Source organism: Strongylocentrotus purpuratus, unplaced genomic scaffold (assembly GCF_000002235.5).
Source record: "Strongylocentrotus purpuratus isolate Spur 01 unplaced genomic scaffold, Spur_5.0 spur5_contig_844, whole genome shotgun sequence".
NCBI classification, from domain to species: domain Eukaryota; kingdom Metazoa; phylum Echinodermata; class Echinoidea; order Camarodonta; family Strongylocentrotidae; genus Strongylocentrotus; species Strongylocentrotus purpuratus.
Genome location: NW_022145551.1, coordinates 2,018,511 through 2,041,310, shown reverse-complemented (window position 1 = coordinate 2,041,310; position 22,800 = coordinate 2,018,511). Strand labels below are relative to the sequence as shown.

The following is a 22,800-nucleotide window of genomic DNA, read 5'->3' as shown; positions in this document are numbered from 1 at the left end:
GTTTGTAAAGAACTAAAGGAGGTTTGGCGAAACAAAAGGAGGTTTGTCGACAAACCTCCTTTGTGAATTCGGGCCTTTAAGTATGGACTGCTCTGCCCCTATATGCATGCATAGCTGGTTGAGAGAAATAGCTACGGTACTGGTAATGGTTACTGATTGGTCAATCTTGTTTGGTGCCCTAAATAGATATATCCCTCCCATGGAGATTGCACTTGGGAGGGAGCTATTAAAGGGGCTGTAGCTTGGCAAATACTGGTTTACTGCACGTAAACGAATGGACTTGATACACTGGGTGAGCGCGCGCTAGCGTTCGCAAAACAGACCGAAGTTCTCATCACGCTTCGGTTTCGCGTATGTTGCACGCACGTGTTTACGCACGTAGGCCTACTGCGGTCACGTCGTCCGTAGTCGTATTATACCCGATTGGCTCGAGTCAGGCCATATGGGAAAGACCCATTTTCTCGTCATGCTACAGCCACTTTAAGAGTTCCATGATTTAATCTAAAAGACCGCGCTCATGCAAGCACATTACGCGCGGATCGCAAGCCGCTTTTTCTTGATCTCGATGCGAGGAGTCGCTCCTTTAAGTTCTCGCAAAATTTGAAATATTGCAAGTCTGTTGTTAGCCTTCTCGAACACTGTCCAAAAACTTGCCGCATATTGATCCATGACTCAATACATCCATCGTTCATCTCAGCATGAACTGTTTATCAACGACTATAACGTATTTGTTCTTGATCGATATAGATGCCTGTCCGTAAAATTCTTGATGGTTTGTCGCAGCTGCAACCTGGAGGTAATCTTCCGCACCTTGGCCCGCTTCTCCGCCCGGTAGAACTCCCGATAGAGATCGTGGAATGCGTCGACGATGGGCACATACCCTTCGCTCGCGCTCATTTCGCAGTACGTGCTCCCATAATCCTTTGCCAGTTGTGCGCCCTCTTGCTTTGTGATCTTGCGAAGGTGGCAGAGGTCGGCCTTGTTTCCGAGGATCAAGGTGGGGACCTTGTCGAGGTCACGACGGGATTTAAAGATGAACCGTTTTAGTTTATGGAGGTAGATGAAGCTGGATCTATCGGTGACCGAAAATACGAGCACGAAGGCATCTGTACTACGCATCTGCTCCACCCGAGTCTGGCTTTCGAAATCCTGAAAATATAGAAACAGAGGGGAAAGTTCGAAACCAATTAATCTCCTTGGACGTCCTTAGTCGGCTAAGTCATGTGACGCATCTCAACCCATTGATATAGGCCTAATGTACATATTGCAATTAAACATACGTACTGCTTCAACATATATATATATATATATATATATATATATATATATATATATATATAGATATATACCTCTTTCTAGAGGCGACATGCTTCATCAAACTTTTATTGATCCATACCTCCAATTAAGATGAAGGGAAATTAATTACATGTAAGTTTACTGATGAGAATTCTGCCCTTATTAAATATATGCCACACGTCATCAACTATAATGGGACAAAGAAAGAATGCCAAATGTTTGTGTGGTCCTATTTTATCTTTGTCAAGTTTTTTGTAGTCGTTTGTGATTTTCAGCAAGATTTCAAAGATTTGAAATGATAAAAAAGCGCAATACTTGTTTCAGCCACGAAATCACGTATCATATTAACTTTAATGTAGACATATTCATTACACGAGGCATTTGTATGATTATAGACTATATAGTGCTCGATCAAAATCATTTTATGGCAAAGGCTAGAATTCAGTGTCGTCTTTTTTGCCAGCCTGATTGTCTAAATGCCATAAAAGTGATGCAGTCACTGCGAAGCTTTTCACATGTACTTACGAAGTCACCAGCCGTATCCAACACGTGAAGTGTTATACTTTGATCATCTATCCTCGTAGGTTGGGAGTACACTGATTCTGCGAATATAAAAAAAGAGAGAAAAGATAGATAACCAACCGACATATATAGTTGTTACTAAACGAATGTCTTTACTAGATAATATGCCCTTATTATAATCCTGACAATGGGAATATATTAATAGTAGCAATAACAAGGAAGGAAACAAACAAACAACTTTTCAACTCGGGCATCATAAACACGCTACCATCTCTTAGGTGGAGTATACCCTTTTACGTGATGACATGATATAAAGCAGAAAAGATAACACTAGAAATACAGAGAGTCACAAAGTCATATGGTGAGATAAAGTGTTTCCCATGAAAGTTGGGATGATTATCATGAAATGAGTGTGGTATCTGGGGGTAACTGGCAATAATGGTTTATTATTGAAGGAAATTTATTAGAACTTATTTGATTAAGAACTATGATTCTTTAGATTCGGGAGAGTCAGGAGTGTCAAGTGTGACGGATATGAGCGCTATACAAGAACCCATTAGTATTATTATCAATTATTTATCAATCAATAATAAATTATATTCTCAAAATCACTTTAGAAAAAAAGCAGGAACACAAATCTAACTTCATGAGCAGTGTTTCAATTATTGGTGGGTTCATTTTCTCATCAAGTAAATTCCATTATTATCATTTGCTTCGATTGAATATTAACATCATTTATATTATTCTAATACCAGTTTTAAATCATGACAAAACTGAAACAGACACATTTAATTTAGGGAGATATGATCACATATGCACGCTTGCGCGCTGGCATGGCGCTCCAAAAGTGTGCATTGTGCGAGCCCCAACATCTTTTCACGTCGTAAACCACTCATCTACACTCCGCCCGCTGCCGTTGAAGTCGATAGACGAGTACGGTGTTCAAGTTAGAATCGATGATTCGTATATTATGTAGACAGCTTTTACCAGACTCAAGTTTCTGAAACCTGACGGTTGAGAGTAAATACGATCTAGGGTAGATATGGACATGTAGCAACACCATTGCGATATATCGTAACGCTTTTTCCGATCTAACGAAATACATTTTTAGATATAACAGAAGACCAATGTTAAGTGATGAATACATGAATGAAGCAGGGTTTCAGTAATGTTTGTTACGAATGAATATCATTTTCTAAGAGGTACAGGGCCCTTTCTTACTATATATGGTGTATTAACTGTATCATTTTAACAAAAAGGGTGTTCTAATTTTTCCATTATACATCATTCTGTACATTCCTGTGCAGTTCTAATAGCCACTTATTAAAGGTAAAGACCAGTAATGGTCATGCGATTGCATTGTGAAAGAAACGTTGTGGAATCGATCAGAAAAGGTTGATCATCTAGCATCTAGCATCTGCAAGGTTCTGGAATCATCAAAATGATAAGAAATTTGGCCCATTCTTCGTAAAGTTACAAGCACTATACACAGAAAGATGTATATGGGACTACCCTATCTCTCTCACCAGACCATGAGAGAAATAAGTTTACCAAATATATGAATTAGTAGGCGGTTTCCCGGCAAATTTTTTATCTTCATGTATTAGTTAAAACATATTCTTTCACATGATTGGTAATGAGAGCTTCCATTTCATTTTTTGAAATTGGGGCGTTGCCAATACTGGTCTTTACCTTTAAAGGTGAAGTCCAACCTGGGATTATGTTGGCGATTTGAGAGAAAAAGATGAGCGTATATTTTGAGAAAATTCGATAAAGAAAGGCAAAATAATTTCTAAAGCTGTTATCAATCAAACGCAAATTTCATGGCGTATCACTCGAGTACCTCTCCCACTTGCTCTGTACGCAAATATTCCAGGTTATTTGTTTCAATGTTAATAGGTAAAATGAATCATGTAAATTAATGTTATTGACATAATATAATCTAAGAAAATATCAATATATTTGTTGTTGTAATAGTAGATTAAATTTATCTGTAAAAGAGTTGCAAGTTTGTGGTTGATCGATTACAAGTTTTACAAAACCAAAACCGTCTAACCATTTCTTTTTCTCTGATTTCCCATAGCTTTTCACTGATCTATCGCTCTCATTTTCCCGCTTTAATCAAAGCGGACTTATATGGGCGTTAATATTCCCTTAAATGACATTACTAGAGAACTCGACGCCTCTCCCAAACAAGCATTCAGACTAATTAGCATTAAAATATAGACAAGCCATCCTCTTAACCGTCCTCAGCATTTTTTATGTTCAGGAGAGGTTTCTTTTACAAAGAAGTAATGAAATGAGCCTTCAGCCCGAAATAGGCCAAGACTGTTTTACAAGAGACCTAGTTCGATATAGAATACAAAGAAAAGTAGATTTTGCACAGGATTAAAATAGGAGCTTACGGGGAAAAGGGTAGTTGGAAAACTAGGGACAAGACATTACAAAACAAATACATATTAATGAAGAAACAAAAATAATGAAGGTTTGAAGAAAGAAACCCACCAAGCGTAATGAAGGATGAAATGAAAGACGTTCGGAAATCATACATTTAATTTTCTCTGGTCATCGTGACAAAAATATGATATTTATTCAATTCACGTGAAGATGTAGTACGAATTAAACGGATAAAATTTTCTCCGAATATCTCATGGCAGTAAATTAAATATTTGGTTATATGCAACGGGTTCTGAAGACAACATAATAATGCTGATTTGAAGAAAGAAACCCACCAAGCGTAATGAAGGACGAATGAAAGACGTTCGGACATCATACATTTAATTTTCTCCAATCAGCGTAACAAAAATATGATATTCATTTAAACGTACGTGAAGATGTAGTACGAATTGACCGATTTAAACTTCTCCGAATATCTCAGGCAGTAAATTGAATATTTGGTTATATGCAACGGATTCTGAAGAATGAGATAATTGAATTTCCGCAACAGCTTGGAATATTTGTACGACTCAATTCAAAGAATTTACATAAATCAACTTGCTATGCAACCGGAGTATTCGCTTATTTGATTTTCAAAGTAAACAGACGTTGCTGTTTATATGCCGAAGATTATGAAATAGCGGTTGTAAAACATGTCTACACTATAATGAAGCATAGCGTGTGTAGAGAGATAGTTGCGATACGCGAAAGCGTGTGCAGTCTTTGGTAAGAATGCGGATGCACAATTTTCTCCATGGGCGGGAGTTGTTTGAAGCTCCAATGAAATGAGCGAACTTTCAGGAGCAACTTCCGGTGGCATAACGATCTCTCTCATCTAGCAATTAAACAAAGCCATCAGCTAGACCATTAACAAAATGTACATGTTTAGCGTCCCCGTCCGCTTCCTTTATTTTCTTCAATGACCTAAAACATGAAAAAAATGCTGCTCAAAAAATAATGATCAATTTCTGATTTTAAAAAAAATCCCGGCGGCCATCTTGACAATTAGCTCGACTGTCAGGGAAAATGTACCTAGCGGCCATTTTGAAGGGGGGGGGGGAAAGGGGGGGGGGCCTCCTCCTCCCTATTTTTCAAAAAGGCAGGACGCTAAACATGTTTTTTTTTTTTTTTTAGCCTTATATGGCGAATGCTGCTTTGTTTGGCAAATACAAAACCAAACAATATGATTTATGCGCCCCAGTGCGTCCAATTGAAAACGAAGTTGGCCAAACTCTGGTTTACAATGTTGCCCATAAAGTTGATAATATTTCTCTCCTCTTTTTCGGAAATGGTTGTCATAATATGATTTACTCCTGAGAGATAACGTTCATATCTTCCCGGAACCTAATTGATCAATCTCTATGACTCATTAGATTGATTAATATAGTTCTGAGAAGACATCAACCTTATCCATCAAGAATAAACAAAGTCTCACAATCACTTTATAAAATGAGATAAACGACATCATTCCAACTTTATGGGCTGCAGAGGAGATACCTCTAATGCTACAAATGTAATAACGCCCTCATACATCCTGTTTCTATCCATGACCAAGAAAGTGTGCGCGTGTGTAAGGGTATGTTAATGCTCAACTTTTTCTGGCCAGAATGAGGCTTTTGTTACGTGTTTAGTTCAAAACACGGTTGCGTCCTTTCTCATTTGTGTAGAATCACCGAAAAACGGCGATCATAATCGCCGATCGTAAACTCACAAAAAGATGCATTTTGGATCTGCGATTCTGGGGAAGCATAAACGCACAATCATTTGTCAACGTAGCATTCGCAGTGCAGGTTTGCGAATCCAGCTGCAGAGCCAGAATCATGCTTGGAGGAGCCAGAGAAGTGAGCATACACAGTACACCGTGGAACTACGAATACGATGAGCGTTTACGATGAGCGTTTACGATGAGCGTTTCAAATCGCTCATTCTGCCTTCAAAATTAAGCATAAACGCACCCTAAGAAGGAGGAGCGTGAGTGAGGAAAAGAGAGTGAGTTTGTGTATGCATTTGCAATTACGAGTCATCACATAGACTCAGTAAATCAATTCTGAGTAAACAGGACCTGACAGCACGGAGTAGCGGAGTTGGGAAGATGGTAAACAACTTTGTATGATTGAGGACAGGGTACTTGTTCCAAGTAAACCCTCTTGAGGATGATGGGAGAAACGATTCGTGTCAATCAGAGGGAATAACAAGGCGCTGTTCTAGAAAGTAAAATAACAGGGAAGGTGGGAGGGGAGGGGGGGGGGGGGGTGATTATCTCCTTTAACAGTTTTGTTCGAAATATGATACACACAATAGCCTTCCCCGTGCCTTGACCAATCACAGAGCAACATAACAGAATTATTCATCACGCGTTTGCATTTTCGTTCCTGATTTTTAAAAAATTACAATTATTTTAGAGGCACACTTTTTTTGTGTGTATTCTTTTGCTTTCTTTTGTTAGTATCAACAAGACGCATTATAACATGATGACAAGTTTCCATTAAAAAAAAACGAGTTTGAAAGCGGAATTTTTTTCTCTCTCTTTCACTCTTTTCTTGTTGTTTTTTTTGGCTAATGAAGGACCAAACATGTTTCCGAAAATCTCGTCAATTGTCATGATGCCATTCCATGGATTCCGCAATTCCTTATTCTCAAAACTGATGAAAAGAAACATGAAGCTGCCATGAAGGACCTCTTTAGTTCGTAGCTCTCAACCGGACCCGACAGTGACCGATGCGCTACAAGTCGGAAGCGCCCGTTTCACGTTTCAAGTGAAAAATGGCTTTGGCAAAGTGGTTGCCTCGAGCCACTAAGGCATCGCAGACAAGAGAGAGTAAACTAGATCCAATGACATGGTTTCCTTAGCAAATCCATCAATGTTATCTTGGTAAGATGTTAAAGTCCCACTGTCCTACTTGTAGCTACTTGCTCCCTCTATATAGAAAACTTCCCCAATCGGTGCTTGTTGGCCCCCCTGATCCTCTTTTTCTTATGTTAGTTGAGAACTGAGTTGATGAGATAGCCACCTGTCAGTGACCTCGCTGTGTGGTCTAATCCCTTCTGGCCCAGTAGTATTGACGGTCTTTAAAGAAAGGTCGTACGTGGGAAGAGCAAGGTAGACCTTGGAATATTTTTATGATCATTTGTATGTTTTCGTGTAGGGACTCGTGTAGAGATTCCAGATTTAAATCTTATGTAGAATCAGGATAATTTAAAAAAGAAAATGATAGAAATATGAAATGGTTATCTTAACAATATAAATTCATAAGCAAACGTTAATAATGTAAACGAAAAGCCATGTGTTATTGCATAGCTCATTTGCGACAGATTGACAAAGGGTAGATTTATATTAGACTGTATATAAAGAGAAGGGGATGCACACTTTTTACAAAAGTAGAAATAGAGGGTGTACGTGTTTGTGCCCCCCCCCCCACACACACACAGATAGGAGTGGGAAAGAGAGGGAGAGAGAGAGATAGAGAGAGGGAGAGAGATAGACAGAGAGAGACAGAGAGAGACAGAGAGACAGACAGAGAGAAGGGGGTTGCATAGTGCATGCTGGCTGTAAAGCAGACTTGTCGATACTTTCTATATCAGGAGGTTTTCCTCGTGCATTTCAGCATCGGGGGGCTAGGGTGTCTAAAGCTCTAAAACATTCTCGGCTGTCTACAGTTTCATTTCATAAGAAGGAATCCATCCCTTTAAATATGCCTGAGGTAAAAATGGAGTTAAATCAAGGGTATAACTACACGAACTGTTTGCCGCGACACCCTGCCCCTGTTGAATAATCGAGACATCAAATTAGCTTGACCGAGATATCTTCCACTCGCTAGATAAACATGGTCGTACTCGCTTTCATTTTGGAAGCGACGAAAAACGAAATCCAATGTGTCACATTTTCCTAATTGGGCGACTCTAGAAAAACTCATGATTCTCGCGACGTGCGATGTTGGGCATACGCGATGGAGTGTAATTTGAAGGGATCGAATGGTGTCAAAGAAGGGGAGAAAAGGGGGGAAAGACGGAGAAGACACAGACAGGAGATAAATAAACAGAATAGATAGATAAATAAATGAATGGAGAGAGAACATTTTTGTTTTACGACAGAATATTAAAGAGAAAAGGGAAGTGAGAATAAAGAGAAAGAAAGAAAGAGAGAGCGAGAGAGAGACATTGATAGAGAGAACAAATAAAGATGGGGTGAAAGATAGGAAGAGGGGTTAGAGAATACGATATCAATACTAATAATAACAATGATGCTAATACTACTAAAAAGAAGAAGACTAAGAAAAAGAAGAAGAAGAAGAAAAGAAGAAGGAGAAGAAGAAGAAGATGAAGAGGAAGGAGAAGGAGATGAATAATTCACTGGATGTGTGTATAAAGCATCGCTGGTGACAAAAGGAAAGGATTGAAGTGTTATTTCCCCGCCCCTCACATCTCCCGAGCAATTTTAAAGCATTTCTTAACGATGGAGTTGTAACAAATCCTAAATCAAAATAATTTTGAATAGTGCATGACGTGCATGCGATAGAGGAACATACCAGCAAGTACAAACCATGCGAATGAAACTTCTCAAACACTTAATCGATACCCAGAAGTGGCAGCGAGAGCCGAAAGTTGGATACTTTAATACGACTTGACAAGTTTCTTGAAAGAATCATGTACATTCACTGTTATTATAGCTTGCTGGAGGACCCGAGGCGCTAGCGTTAAAAACATAATAAAAAGTGACAACGGTGACGGATAGACTTTCAAACTTCTTGACGCTATGCGACAAATATTTTACCAGCGGCAAGAAAGGGGACACCGACGAAAAAATGTCGTGAGCAAAAACAGAAAACAAGCCGAGAATAGGATACACGACAAATGCACACCAGGCGTACCATAATTCTGAGGTAGCGAAATCCGATTCTGCGGGTAACGATTTAAACAGAGATTCTGTGTCAAAATCTCTTTATTTCCACGTTTTGAAAATAAAAGGTGGCCTTCACATATATTTTAGCCAAGGGCAAATTCGGTATATGAATATGAGGATAGTAAGATGGAGTGCTGAACAGGTGAAATAAAGAAAAGCAAAAAATACCGGACTTGCCGCAATATTTTTCATGGAGAATGTCTTGGAAATAGGAAAGGTTATGTTAACAAAGATGGATCAACAAAGACAACAAGAAAATATTCTATATTCAAATTATAAGGTTTGTAGATTAAGATACTAAAACAGGAAGATTATGAAAGACAACATATTAACGTTTTCTTGTTTCTACTCCCTACAATAGAACAGAACAGACATAAAACATTATAAATCTCATTGCACATGTTTAATAGTTCAATTTTCACATTTCTTGCTTAAAATTAGTCTTTCATAGCCAGGAATGTATTTCGTGCACTTTTAATCCTTCTTTTGATATCTGACTCGCATCAGTGACATTTTGTTCTAGGTAGATGTAGTTACGGGCCTGCTCGCTGATAGGGTTATCTAGTTCCAAACATAGGATGGGCTGCGCTGCCTCATTTCAAAACAACTATCCTTCAATATTCGATGGCTGCACTATGATCCCAACGAACATGACAATTTTGTTGCTGTTGTTGTTTTGGTTTATAGGCGTTTATTATTCAGGGGTGAATATTTACTTATAGGAGTGAATTTAGGAGTGAAAATTTACTGTTAGGAGTGAATTCAAGAGTGAATATTTACTTTTAGGAGTGCATTCAGGATTGAATATTTACTTTTAGGGGTGAATTCAGTAATGAATATTTACTTTTAAGAGTGAATTCAGGAGTGAGTATTTACTTTTAGGAGTGAATTAAGGAGTGAATATTTACTTTTAGGAATGAATTAACGAGTGAATATTTACTTTTGAGAGTGAATTCAGGAGTGAATATTTATTTTTAAGAGTGAATTCAGGAGTGAATACTTACTTGTAGGAGTGAATTCAGGAGTGTATATTTACTTTTAGGAGTGAATTCAGTAGTAAATATTTACTATTAGGAGTGAATTCAGGAGTGAGTATTTACTTTTAGGAGTGAATTAAGGAGTGAATATTTACTATTAGGAGTAAATTCAGGAGTGAATATTTACTTTTAGGAGTGAATTCAGGAGCAAATATTTACTTTTGAGAGTGATTTCAGGAGCGAATATTTACTTTTAGGAGTGAATTCAGGAGTGAATATTTACTTTTAGGAGTGAATTAACGAGTGAATATTTACTTTTGAGAATGAATTCAGGAGTGAATATTTACTTATAGGAGTGAATTCAGGAGTGAATATTTACTTTTAGGAGTGAATTCAGGAGTGAATATTTACTTTTAGGAGTGAATTAACGAGTGAATATTTACTTTTGAGAGTGAATTCAGGAGTGAATATTTACTTATAGGAGTGAATTCAGGAGTGAATATTTACTTTTAGGAATGAATTAACGAGTGAATATTTACTTTTGAGAGTGAATTCAGGAGTGAATATTTATTTTTAAGAGTGAATTCAGGAGTGAATACTTACTTTTAGGAGTGAATTCAGGAGTGTATATTTACTATTAGGAGTAAATTCAGGAGTGAATATTTACTTTTAGGAGTGAATTCAGTAGTGAATATTTACTTTTAGGAGTGAATTCAGGAGTGAATATTTACTTTTAAGAGTGAATTCAGGAGTGAATATTTACTTTTAGGAGTGAATTCAGGAGTGAATAGTTGCTTTTAGGAGTGAATTCAGAAGTGTATATTTACTTATAGGAGTGAATTCAGGAGTGAATATTTACTTTTTAAGAGTAAGACAGGCCTGAACTCGGTAACCGGGGTACTGATATATTTGTAAAGTTTTTAGAGACATCATTGATGTATTAAGCGCTAAACAAAAGCAGAATATTATTATTATTATTATTATTATTAAAAACAAATGGTTAAATCACGTGGGTATTAATAATTGCCAAATACAGATGCATCTGAGTAACAAACAGATTTCTGTATTGGGGAGTTATAGTCTCGTTTCCAATTATTGATATTTTTTCTCCCCATTTTAGTACCCGGGGAGGATAAACTTGATCCGTGCCTAGAGCGTCGACTATCAAATGAAACCTCAGTGGCTCAAACGATCATCTAGCAATTCAGGGGGCAGTTTCTCAAAACCGTGTTTAGTCTAACTTCGTGGACATCCCATTGAAACGTGTGTTAATTCTATAACACACGTTTCAATGGGATGTCTATAAGAAGTTGGACTAACGACGGTTTCGAGAAACGGCCCCCAGGATAGCTGGAAAGCTTAGCGGATGCTTTTGAAGAACACTGTTATCGAACCTTATACATATTCATGTATGTTAATTATACGCACGAGAATTAGATAACTGGCGGAATGGGAGATTCAATAAAACCACCTCAGTTATGGATAAATCTTAGCTGTTTTTCGATAATGTTTTGCTGTTTTGAGTAATCGTGTGTTGTGTGAGGTGAGAGGGATGATGAATCAAACATGTAGAACCCTCTAGTTGCACTACACCCGAACAAAACAAAACAAAACTGAACAAAGCAAAAATGAAACAAAAAACATCAAATATGCATGGTGTGTTTAAAAAACATACATTTTGATATATTTTTGTGTTCATTATTTATGAGCTGAATGCCATTTCTCGATTTTATATATGTTTATAAATTATGGCAATAAAAAGGTCTACGTATTCTGTACGAGGAAATCGTGAACAAATGCAACCTTATAGAGGGTAACGACCCCCCCCCCCTCCCCCCACTTGTTATCCCTTGAAATGAAACAATGATGATTAGGCCCCTAAAATATTCTATCTTGTATTTAATATTTATTTCATTATAGGCAAAATGGTACATGCATAGTGCTTCGCGCGTGGTGCGACGTAAAAGCTAATGACGAGGTATATTGGGTTAAAACCGTTTTATGCGAACGGACCCACTTTGATCTTTTCGTTCGTATTTATGATTAGTCGATATTAAAGGAAAAGTCCATCCTGATATCAAGTTGGTTTTAACAGGAGCAGAAACAAAATAAGAGGTCATTGAAAGTTGGATCGAATTCTGATTAAAGATAGAAAAGAGTGGCAGCTCTGTAACAAATCTGGCGAGCCCCCCTCCCATTTGCTCTGTACTAAAAAAAAAATCGGAGATAATAATTTTTCCTTCAAGACTTTTCAAACATACATACACCCTAAATAAAGCTATTGCAAGCATATTTCTAAACAACCCACTTATGGAAACCCATCTACATGTATTCTGTCATTAATTACGAAACAAAAATGAAAAATTAAGAAATTTGATGTACAGTGCGTCCCCAAAAAAACTATACACTTTTGATATGGCTGCCGAATAAAAAAATATATGATTCTGGGGGACAATTTTTAAATGTATGGAAAGCTCATAAACTCAGCTTTCATATGACACCAAAAGGTTCGAAAATAATTCATGCTTGGGTGAGCACTGCTCACTTTTGTAAAGGGTATGAAAATTAGGTTGCGCAGGAATTAGCCTTCCAATTTGTGAGAGGTAAATCCTTTGGTGCTTACAAAATCGAGGGTGATATGATACATTCATGATTTGCTGAGTGAATTACATGGTTTATAAAACCAAAATTTTAAGCATGAGTTAACAGGAATTTCATTTTTTATTGTAGCATTCTAACTTTCCCTGGTATACTCAGTGGTGTGTTCATGGGAGTCAGGATGGGGTGATGGTACATGTTGTAATTTCCATCTTACAAACTGTTATTTTTTACATCTGTGACTTTGAATAAAAACATTTACCCCACATTTCAGTTATTGTAAGATTAGTTGAACATCTCATTGATTTCCTTAATAACCAGATGGGGATTATGTGCCTTTGAATATTCTATATATGCTATACAATTCCTTGATTCTTCCTTACATGTCTTATTGCAATATACTGTGGGCAGACTCAAAAGTATATACTGATAAAATGCTACTTTTACAAAAGAAAGCGATTCGTGTGTGTACCAATGCTGGATATCGCGATCACACTGATCCCCTATTCGCGAGGTTAAAAACTCTGAAAGTAACTGATATTAACTTTTTACAAAAAGCACTGTTCATGTTCCGTCTACATAATGATTCCCTACCTTCCCACTTCTCACCAATGTTTTGTTTGAATAGAAATATTCATACATACCCAACCAGACAATCAAATAAATACCATTTATGTAATCCTAAAACAACAATGGCTATGAAATCTATAAGACATTCTGGTCCGGATATTTGGAACTCACTGTCCGTTGACATCCGTAACTTGAAGTCAGTATATACTTTCAAGAAAAGTGTGAAATCAATTTTATTGAGCAAATATTGACAAATCTCTTAAATTAACACATGATATCATATATGTTTGTCAGCATTTCCTTGATATAGCAGGAAAATCCCCCTCCCATGCACCCTCTATCCCATTTTTTGGGGGGGTTGCAAGTCACTGTTTATTTTTTGTTATTTTCCCCCAATTATGTTCTGTAATTTACTTTACTTTACAATCGTTATGATTTTAAATGTTTCTGGGCTGCAAGCGTATCAAGCTGTCACGCTTAGGCTGTAGCCCTTCTGTATCATCACCTCTTCGAGCGTATGTATCTATGATTTACTGAATGTGGAAATGTAATTCAACTTATGTTTTATACTCATGTAAAGACATTGTCACATTATTGTTATAACCTATGATGATTCAGTAACCAATAAATATTTCAACTATTTCAACTATGTAAAATTATTGTAAGTTGATTATTCAAATACGGTTTGTTGAAAAGAGGAATATCACGGATGTTGGCTACTTATTCTTAAGGTTACCCATTTACCATTTACAGAAACTCAAGTGCTAAAATGACCGGTTGGTTGGTTGATAGATTGGTTGGTTGATAGATTGAGTGATTGACTGAGTTATTGATTAATTATGATTGAATGATTAAATTGATTGAAATACTGATTGGTGATTGAATGCTTGATTGATTAATTGATTGACTGATTGACTGATACCGTTCAGTGTTCATTAAGTGATTGATAGCTGAATGTAATGGATTGTCAAGATATACACAAGCACACCCAGGCAGAGAGAGAGAGAGAGAGAGAGAGAGAGGGGGGGGGGGCATACATGTTCTCTTGACCCATATCCCATCTACCAAACAAAGTCCTACCCTACATTTCACCTCCCCTGCACCATGTACCATCACCCCGTCCTGACTCCCATGAAAACTCCACTGAGTCTACCATGGAAAGTTACATTGCTATACGGTAATAATAAATGCAATTCCTGTTCACTCATGCATAAAATGTTAATCCCATAAACCACAAATTTCACTCAGCAAACCCAAACTCATCACAATTGATCATAAATTGGTCATATCATCCTCAATTCCGTAAGCTCCAAAGGATTTACCTCTCACAAATTGGAAGGCTAATTCCTGCGCAACCTAATTTTCATACCCTTTACAAAAGTGAGCAGTGCTCACCCAAGCATGAATTATTTTCGGACCTTTTGGTGTCATATGAAAGCTGAGTTTATAAGCTTGCTATACATATAAAAATTGTCCCCCAGAATCATATATTTTTTTATCCGGCAGCCATTTCAAAAGTGTATACGTTACATAGTTTCCAATTTGTGTTTGATTGAGCGCAACTTCAATTTCTAATCGGTATTATCTCAAACTTTTCCGGACTTGTTTTTATCATTTTTCTGCTTCTATTAAAGCAATATCAGGGTGGACTTCCCCCTTTAATCCGCTTCATGCGATCGGACCCAATTAGATCTTTCCATTTTAATTGTGATTAATCCTTATTAATATTTCACGATGCAGCGTTGGCCTACAGGAACACAAGCCTGTAATTACTAGTTTAGGTTAATAAGACCAATAAGCAGTGAGAGTGTAGGATATTAGAGAGCGGCGCCGGCTCACAAACAAGTCGTCATGTTACGTTCCCTATCGGGTCTTCCGTCTCACACAGCGGGAAATCGAGCCGAGTGCCCGGGGCTGCCAGGGCGTGCTTGCAATATACCGTTCCCACTCGGAGAGATTGAATTACCCGAATGTTCCCGGTCCTACAAGTTCAAGTTGAGAGTTTTGACATTACTATGTGAACTTAAACATTCACTACCTCAATGTCATCGGCATGCTTGCCATTGCCCACGGGGGCTGGAATCCTAGCTTTGCGTTAAAGTGGCTCTGTACTTCGTATCATATTTCTTTGTTAAGTAGATTAATGTCTACCCTTCGCACCACACAGTATTATAATAGAGACAGCAAAATGAAGCAAATTTGTTACAATTATCAGATAAAACAACAACACCCTTTTCGTATGCAGTAGACTCACTTCCTGGCAGAAATTTGTTTGCGGTATATAGTAGGTCCCAGAAACCTTCGCTTCTTTGAAATTCTTGTTTTAATCTACTAAAATGTGAGTACTTTATCACTTATCCTATTTGCTGATTTTGAGGCAAGTCATTAATCCCCCCCCCCCCAATGTCTGCCCACTACCTTACCCAAAACACAGGTCAAATACAGGCAATGAGTATATTCCCATAACGCTTCTAGCGAAAGCATTGTTAACAAGGCAGATGGCACCATATTACGAGCAGTAAATAGTTGAAAGTTACGTGTTTGAAACTACATAGAAAGTTCGTATTTGATAAACACCGACAATTTTGTTTTAAATATTTTTTTTGTGAAATATATTTATTCAGGGTCACATGAATCAGATATACACTGTAGATACAAAATCTGTTTTACATCATGGTCCTGAACAGAATAAAAATGTAGTACACGGAAATATAAATAATGAATATCACCAAAGCTCACAAGTAAGGGTAAGAACAGTATAACACTATATATAAGAATAATACGCATTAAAAGTAGTACAAATCAACCAAAAAAAAAAAAAAAAAACGACAATGTAATACTTGAAATTAACAGCGAAAAAGCATCAACTCACTTTAATAAAAGGCATTAAAATATCACCAAAAAGATTAGAAGAGGAGAAAAGATATAAGGAAATTGGTAGAAAGTAAAGAAGGAAAGAGAGAGAGAGAAAGAAAGATTTGTCCTTGTAAATAATTATGTTTAAAGACACCGATAGATTTAGCATCTTGAAAAGCAAAAGGTAAACTATTCCAGATTTTACCGGAAAACCAGATTTATCTGGAAAACCCGCCTGGGGAAACACATCTTGAATTTACTTCGTCTGCAAGTCAATGCCAAGTATTTTTAGAAAGCCTCCCCCTTTCACAGCATTACTCAATCGACTACGACAACTTAAAATCGATGTTATGAAAGGGAAATTGTTCTTGCATGCTTACTTCACAACAAACAGTCTGTCAAATAAACACAGGCCGCACCAAACATGCACACACAAGCTCGGCCCGTCGATAACGCACACCGCGGCACGCACACCCACGCTCGGCCCGTCGATAACGCACACCGCAGCACGCACACTATTTTCAGTCACCTGTCCTCGCGCAGATGGCTTAAAGTTCTAAATTGAGAGATTATTTAAAGCTCTTATGGAGGTCCTTGCCTCTGATGGCTCTTCACTCTAAATATAAATTCAATTCAATTCAAAGGCTATTCAACGCTCTTCATACAAACATTTAAAACATACAAATACAGAATGGCATGATAAAAAAACAAGATAGTGACAGCAAATAACAATGGCAATTCATGAGACTTGGGATAGGCAGAAAGGAGGGATTCATTATATGAAAGCCTACCCCTAAAACACACACATACAGGAAAAAAGAAACAAGATTAAAGATCAAAAGAACAGAACAAAAAACAAAACAACATAATGTAGAATCAGAGTTAAAAAAGTGTCAGACTTGCCAATGCTGATTATTATACTTATTTAACGGAAATTGTTTCTGATGGACATTAGTATACGTGTAGTGTTATGTGTACTTGTTTCAAACTGTTGTTTGTATATGTGTTATTGCTATCTGTTTATATCTTTTTAAAATAAAAAAACGAGAAGAAAAAAACGTACAAAAAAGGTTTGATCAATATAGACCAAAAATTATTAGAGAAATCAGTGGATTGTTGGAGAGATTATGCTTTGACGAAAGTAAGATAAATGTTGAGTTCTAGTCAAACGATGACATTGAGAAAAAAAGATATAGACATGCGTTTGTAGCCGGCAGGAATATTGATTAATCATCAAGGTAACAAAATCTTTGGTGTTATACCTTTAAGATTCAACTATATTCTCAATAGAAAATAATCAAAGTCTCTCGCAGCGTCACGGTGCATACAGTCTGAAATCAACCCGGAAACGTTGCGAAAACAGATTGGACATTTTTTTTTTTTATTCACGCTATACGAAAATCCTCATTAGTGTCACTGTGGGAGGTGAATATGCCATGTAAACAACCTCGCATCATCCCAAACCAGGGTTGTCTATTATAATCAGCTCATTATGTACAAGCGTGCTGCGCTGCCGTGCTAATTACCATGTTTACCCCCACCAGGACATGTGACCATTCTCACATCCTCCGGCAGCAAATGTGCCATTTTAACAAGCTTCTGGCAAACAAACAAAAATCACAAAATGAGGTTAAAGATAAACTTGAGTTCTGGTTTAAAAAGAAAGAAAATGAATTCTCACAAAACCAAACAAAAGTAATACACGGAATGTTCAAGATTACAAATAAATGTCATTTGCCATACAATTTTGGTAGGAAATGTATACTTGCTGAGTAATGAGCATAGGAAGTATAAGGAAATCAAGGTAATATAGATTGATAAAGGGACTATAATGCTTTGTTATGACTTATACACAAAGACGATTCGAAAGAGAACAATTACATAATTATGGAAACATCCAGAATTATTACCCCTTTCCTGCCTCTATTTTTGTTACATTTGGTATATTCTGAACAGATCGCTAGTTTTCTGTTCAACAGAACTTCCCCGTCATCAAACATCAAATTGAAACAAAATTGTCCAACTTATCTTTTAAAAATTCTCTTTACCTTATATTTTATTTTTATTGAGTTTTTTTTCTTTCTCCATCAAATTGTATCATTCTGACCATAATCATATTAGTCAATAGAGACACATCTCTATCCTATGTGGTGTTTTTGGACTAATCTGCAAAGTCTGCTAAGTCACCCTCCCCCTCCCACCCCTCCCCACCCCCTCCTCCTCCCCGTTTTATCAACCATCCATAATATAAACTCAGGTTTTGCTTCGATGTATCATTGGGCGTTTTGGTCATTATCTTAATAGTCAAATAACATTGACGAAAGGGAGGTGGGTTTGTAATTTTTTATTTTATAGAGCGTTAAGAGTAACGGAGGGTTCGTTTTCAGGGGTAATTGGTAGATAATGACAAACTCGAGCAACGTAATCCACTGTATATGGGCCTGGCATTCTTAATTGCATAAATGGCAATTTCAATAGCAATCAGAAATCACATTTGCAGCGCCCAAATAAAGCTTAAGTGGAGAGGGAACAATATTGTTTGTTCATACGGCAAACGCAAATGGAGGGGCGAAGGATGATGGTGGCTTAATGATCAATGCATTATTTGAAATTATTTTAGTTGAAAGGTATTCCCTATGCATCCACAGGCTTGCGGGCACTGTGATTTCGCTAAGGGAAAGGCGGTGGCGGGGGGGGGGGGGTGGTGACCCCAACTTTAAACATGTTTAAATGTCTTAAATGAGGGGCGCTTTCTTACGGCCCGATTATTTAGTTCTCAAATACACAGGATATTCAGGAATCTCGCTGCCCAAATATGAGGTGACGGTTGCCCGAATATTTGTATTTCAACATTCTCGGGGTGGGGGGGGGGGGGGGGGTTACGGCTGTGCATGCATTCATTATACCCGCTTAGCCCGTGATATACATGAAGGACGTGATGTAAATCTCCAGTGCTCTTAATCAATTTTCTGTCTCCAAAATTGATTGATTTTCTGTCAAGTTTAATTCGAAATATCCCAAATTAAACATAACGACATACACAATATAACAACAAAGAAAAAGATAGATTTTCACTCGAGTGTATCAGCTCAGCTTATATTGATGGGGAAAACAACGTAGAATTACCATGGTTACGGAGAAAGAAAGACAAACAGAGACAGAAGAAATAAATACTTGAAAGGACGCCTGAAAACTTAAAAAGAAGTTGTCCAAAAAATTACCTAGATAAATGGTTTCTCCATTATGTTACGAATCTCTCAAATGCTGTATAAACCCATTTCTTTGCGACTTCAAGATTTAAATAATACTTGCATCAGTCCTTTGGCTGTATAATGATAGCATTCAATTGCATATTCAGCGCATCAATCCACATGCACTCATACGCAAACAGGCGAAGTGAAAGGTTCTTGCTCTTTTCTAAGCCCCTCGGTGAAACTAAAACCGAAATGTCATAAAGCTAGCTTGGTCTAACCTGATAAATGTCGCATCCTAATGCCTTTATACCCACAGACGAGTACAAAGTCGGTCAGCATGAGTTGACTTACATCTATAAATATATTATACGATAACTGTCACTCTGTCAAATTTAATATGGCTTTGCATCCATACATACACTGATACAGCCGATACGCACTGCCTTCGAGTCATAATTATGTTCGCCTGTCTTCAGCGGCGCCAAAAAAGAGGCGACTTGCTTTTTCGATCTCGAGCTTATTTACGAGAATGGAAAAGAACCATTGCAGGCCGACGTCGTATTAGATATGTTCACACACTAAGTTTAGATTTTGGTTTTAGACTTCGAGGTAATATATTGTACATGTTGAAGGAGCTATGATGGGTAAATAGATTACACGAGTTGGAGCAGGGATGAGGGTTAAACACCTTTACGGCGTCTTTTGGAAGAATCCTACTAAGTACCAAGAGGTTACGCCAGCGTGTAGGTATAGGTACACATCAACAGCTAGACTGGCTTGTAGTTTAAAACTCTAAACCCTCGTTAAAACCCCCACTCAGTGTTATTTAGGGTACGCATAATGCTTGTTCCCTCTTTTTGAAAGCACCCCCTATCTGAGGACTGCCAACATTTCCGAACCCCCCTTTCGCGGGCTTTTCCTGCCTTGGAGACCCCCCTAATTCATGAAAAATGCTCAATGTACCCCCCTAAATTCGGAATAATTTCTCAGGAGATGAGAGAAAAAAAGAAAAAAACATCCCCTTTTTAAAGAAATCTCCGGGTGAAAAGTTAAAACACCCCTTTTTTTTACAATTCTCGGGCCGCACTTTGTCGCACGAAAAGTACCCCTTTGCCGGACATTTTGGTAACACGCATGGGGTCCGTCTGTTCTCAGAGTGGGGGGGGGGGGGGGGGGGGGGGGTGCGAAAACAATTTTCCTACGAACTTTTATGCCTGGCGCATGCGCACATACGAACTGTTATACTTGACGCATGCAAAGAGGTCACAAACAATTGGACTTTGATTATTTATTGCTTTGCCTCACTATTATAAAAGCAAAAAATAAATAAATTGAGATTTGAACCCTCACGTCAACTCCAACGTTCTATTGGTATCACGCTGTCTTAATACCGATTGAGCTAGCGATGAGTTGACAAAAGAATGATTTGTATAATTACTATCACCCTATTAGCCACCCTACCGGATTCCACGTGCGCATGCGCTGGTTTCCTTCGCGAGTGCGCATGCGCAGGTTCCCCTCGCGAGCTCAAAGTTCGTAGGAAAAAAAATTCGCGGGCCGGGTGTCCCGTATGATTCTTTGTTACTGTTAGTAGATCGTCGTTTAACACTCTGAGGTTTCTCAAAGTCAAAGTTTTAAAACTAAAATAGTCCCGTGTAAACGTAGCCATTGCCTGCACCCTTCGCAAGTGTTACGATCATAGCGTCGCAGACGAGTGCAATTTACGGTTAGATACATTATGATGTATATGTTCTTAATATAGAGACAGCAGCGGATCGTTTTCACAGAAGAACCCAGACGTATCAGTCAAAATCATGAATAGAAAATTGTCCGTGACTGTCGCGTGTTCGAGGCTACATAGAATGAAGTTACGAACCATGTTGAAAATGAAATGATAGCGATAATAAGATTATTCTAACCTAATCAAACCATCTTGTTACTACATACTTAGTGCCAAACTACTTTCTTAATGTCCTTTTCCAAATGAAATAATACAATAACGATCCTTATCATTAGAGTAAATTAAAGGAACGCAATTCAATTATGATAATGTTATTAACAGACAGTGGTTTTTAAACTAATGCATGCATTACGTTCCAACAAACGGCAAGATACTAATATGCAAGCACAGACTCGAATTTGACAATGTGCCACGATTATTATTAAAGCCTAGTAGAACCTAGTTTTGTCAGGCTCCGATGGAGCAAGTAAAGTAAAGAGCCTGTAGAGGCAGTATGATGTCAGCATAGTCTCGCAGTGCAGACACTGCTATCGACAATGACCGATAGGGGTTTGTGCCTTCAAACTAGCAATATAGGGAAACGATGACTTCTCCTCTTTGAAATTTTACCGCTTAACTTGAGAGATTAACTCCAAAGCCTGCGGGAGGATGATCCTTTATCCATTACAGAGCCATGGACAAGCGGATAGACTAATTGGTACTGGGAGAAACTATATGGCATACCGTCATTAAAGCGACTAAGTATCTTTGCCTCAGATTTTGAAACAAAATCCTGGATTTAGGTCATGTTGCAATCATAATTATAAACCTTTAGCCTCAGATTTTGAAACAAAATCCTGGATTTAGGTCATGTTGCAATCATAATTATAAACCTTTAGGTAGGTCAGTCAGGAATCCCATGACTTTTACAAGCCGATCGCCAGTTTGATTATCAAGATATTGAAATCTCAATTTCATTTTTTTTTTTTTTTTTTTGTTGCTTACGGCTTATTATAAAACTACAGTCTATTGGGGAAAACGAGTATGGTAAAACCGGTCACTCATAGATTTTTTACCTTTTTGAGGCACTTCATGATCATTTTGAAGCGCAATTTCGTTAGGGCTTCAATATTACACCATATCACAGACACTGATAATAAGTAGTGCAATGTATCTTAGATTTAAGATTGTTAAACGATGCCTTTAAAGGAAGGCAATTTGTATCCAAGAAGCTGAATTATTGTTATTAGAAGTAGAAGAGCAACATTATGTTTATCTGTCACGATGCACATCGGTATGTTAGAGTGTTACCCTACAAAGTAATGCTGAAAGTGGTGATTTAAATAACCATAACGGGATAAAGAAGAAAATAGCACATTTACAAGAAAACGAACGAAGTAAAGATCACCAAGTAACGATTGATCACTAGATAATTTATCTTCAGGCCGTCTGACTGCATCGTAAATGATGGGTTCACCAAAGGAGGATCTTCAATCAGTTCAAATGTATGTACAAATACAAGAGCTCATATATCAAGCAGGGTCGATGAAACACAATCGTGGCTCCTTCGATGGACATCCATAAAACGATTCTAAATATAACATTCGCCGAACATGTTTGGGTGCTCATTCATGTTTCGCTAAAATAGGGAGGTGATTTATCTAAATGGCCAAGTCATTTCAAACTAAAGACTATTAGTATTCTGAATTTTCTGGCTCCTAACAAGCGATG

General features: G+C 37.7%; 1 protein-coding gene across 1 annotated transcript in view; it reads right to left on the bottom strand.

The window, feature by feature from the left end:
* Positions 1-22,800, bottom strand: part of LOC575145 (GTP-binding protein Rit1-like) — a 35,155-nt gene continuing 12,355 nt past the window's right edge. Inside the window, exons 3-4 of the mRNA XM_030990535.1 lie at positions 1,822-1,898; positions 1-1,149 (exon numbers count right to left, since the gene is read on the bottom strand). Of these exons, the coding sequence (XP_030846395.1) occupies positions 718-1,149; positions 1,822-1,898 (509 nt within the window). The 3' untranslated portion in view covers positions 1-717. The remainder of the gene's footprint in view (positions 1,150-1,821; positions 1,899-22,800) is intronic.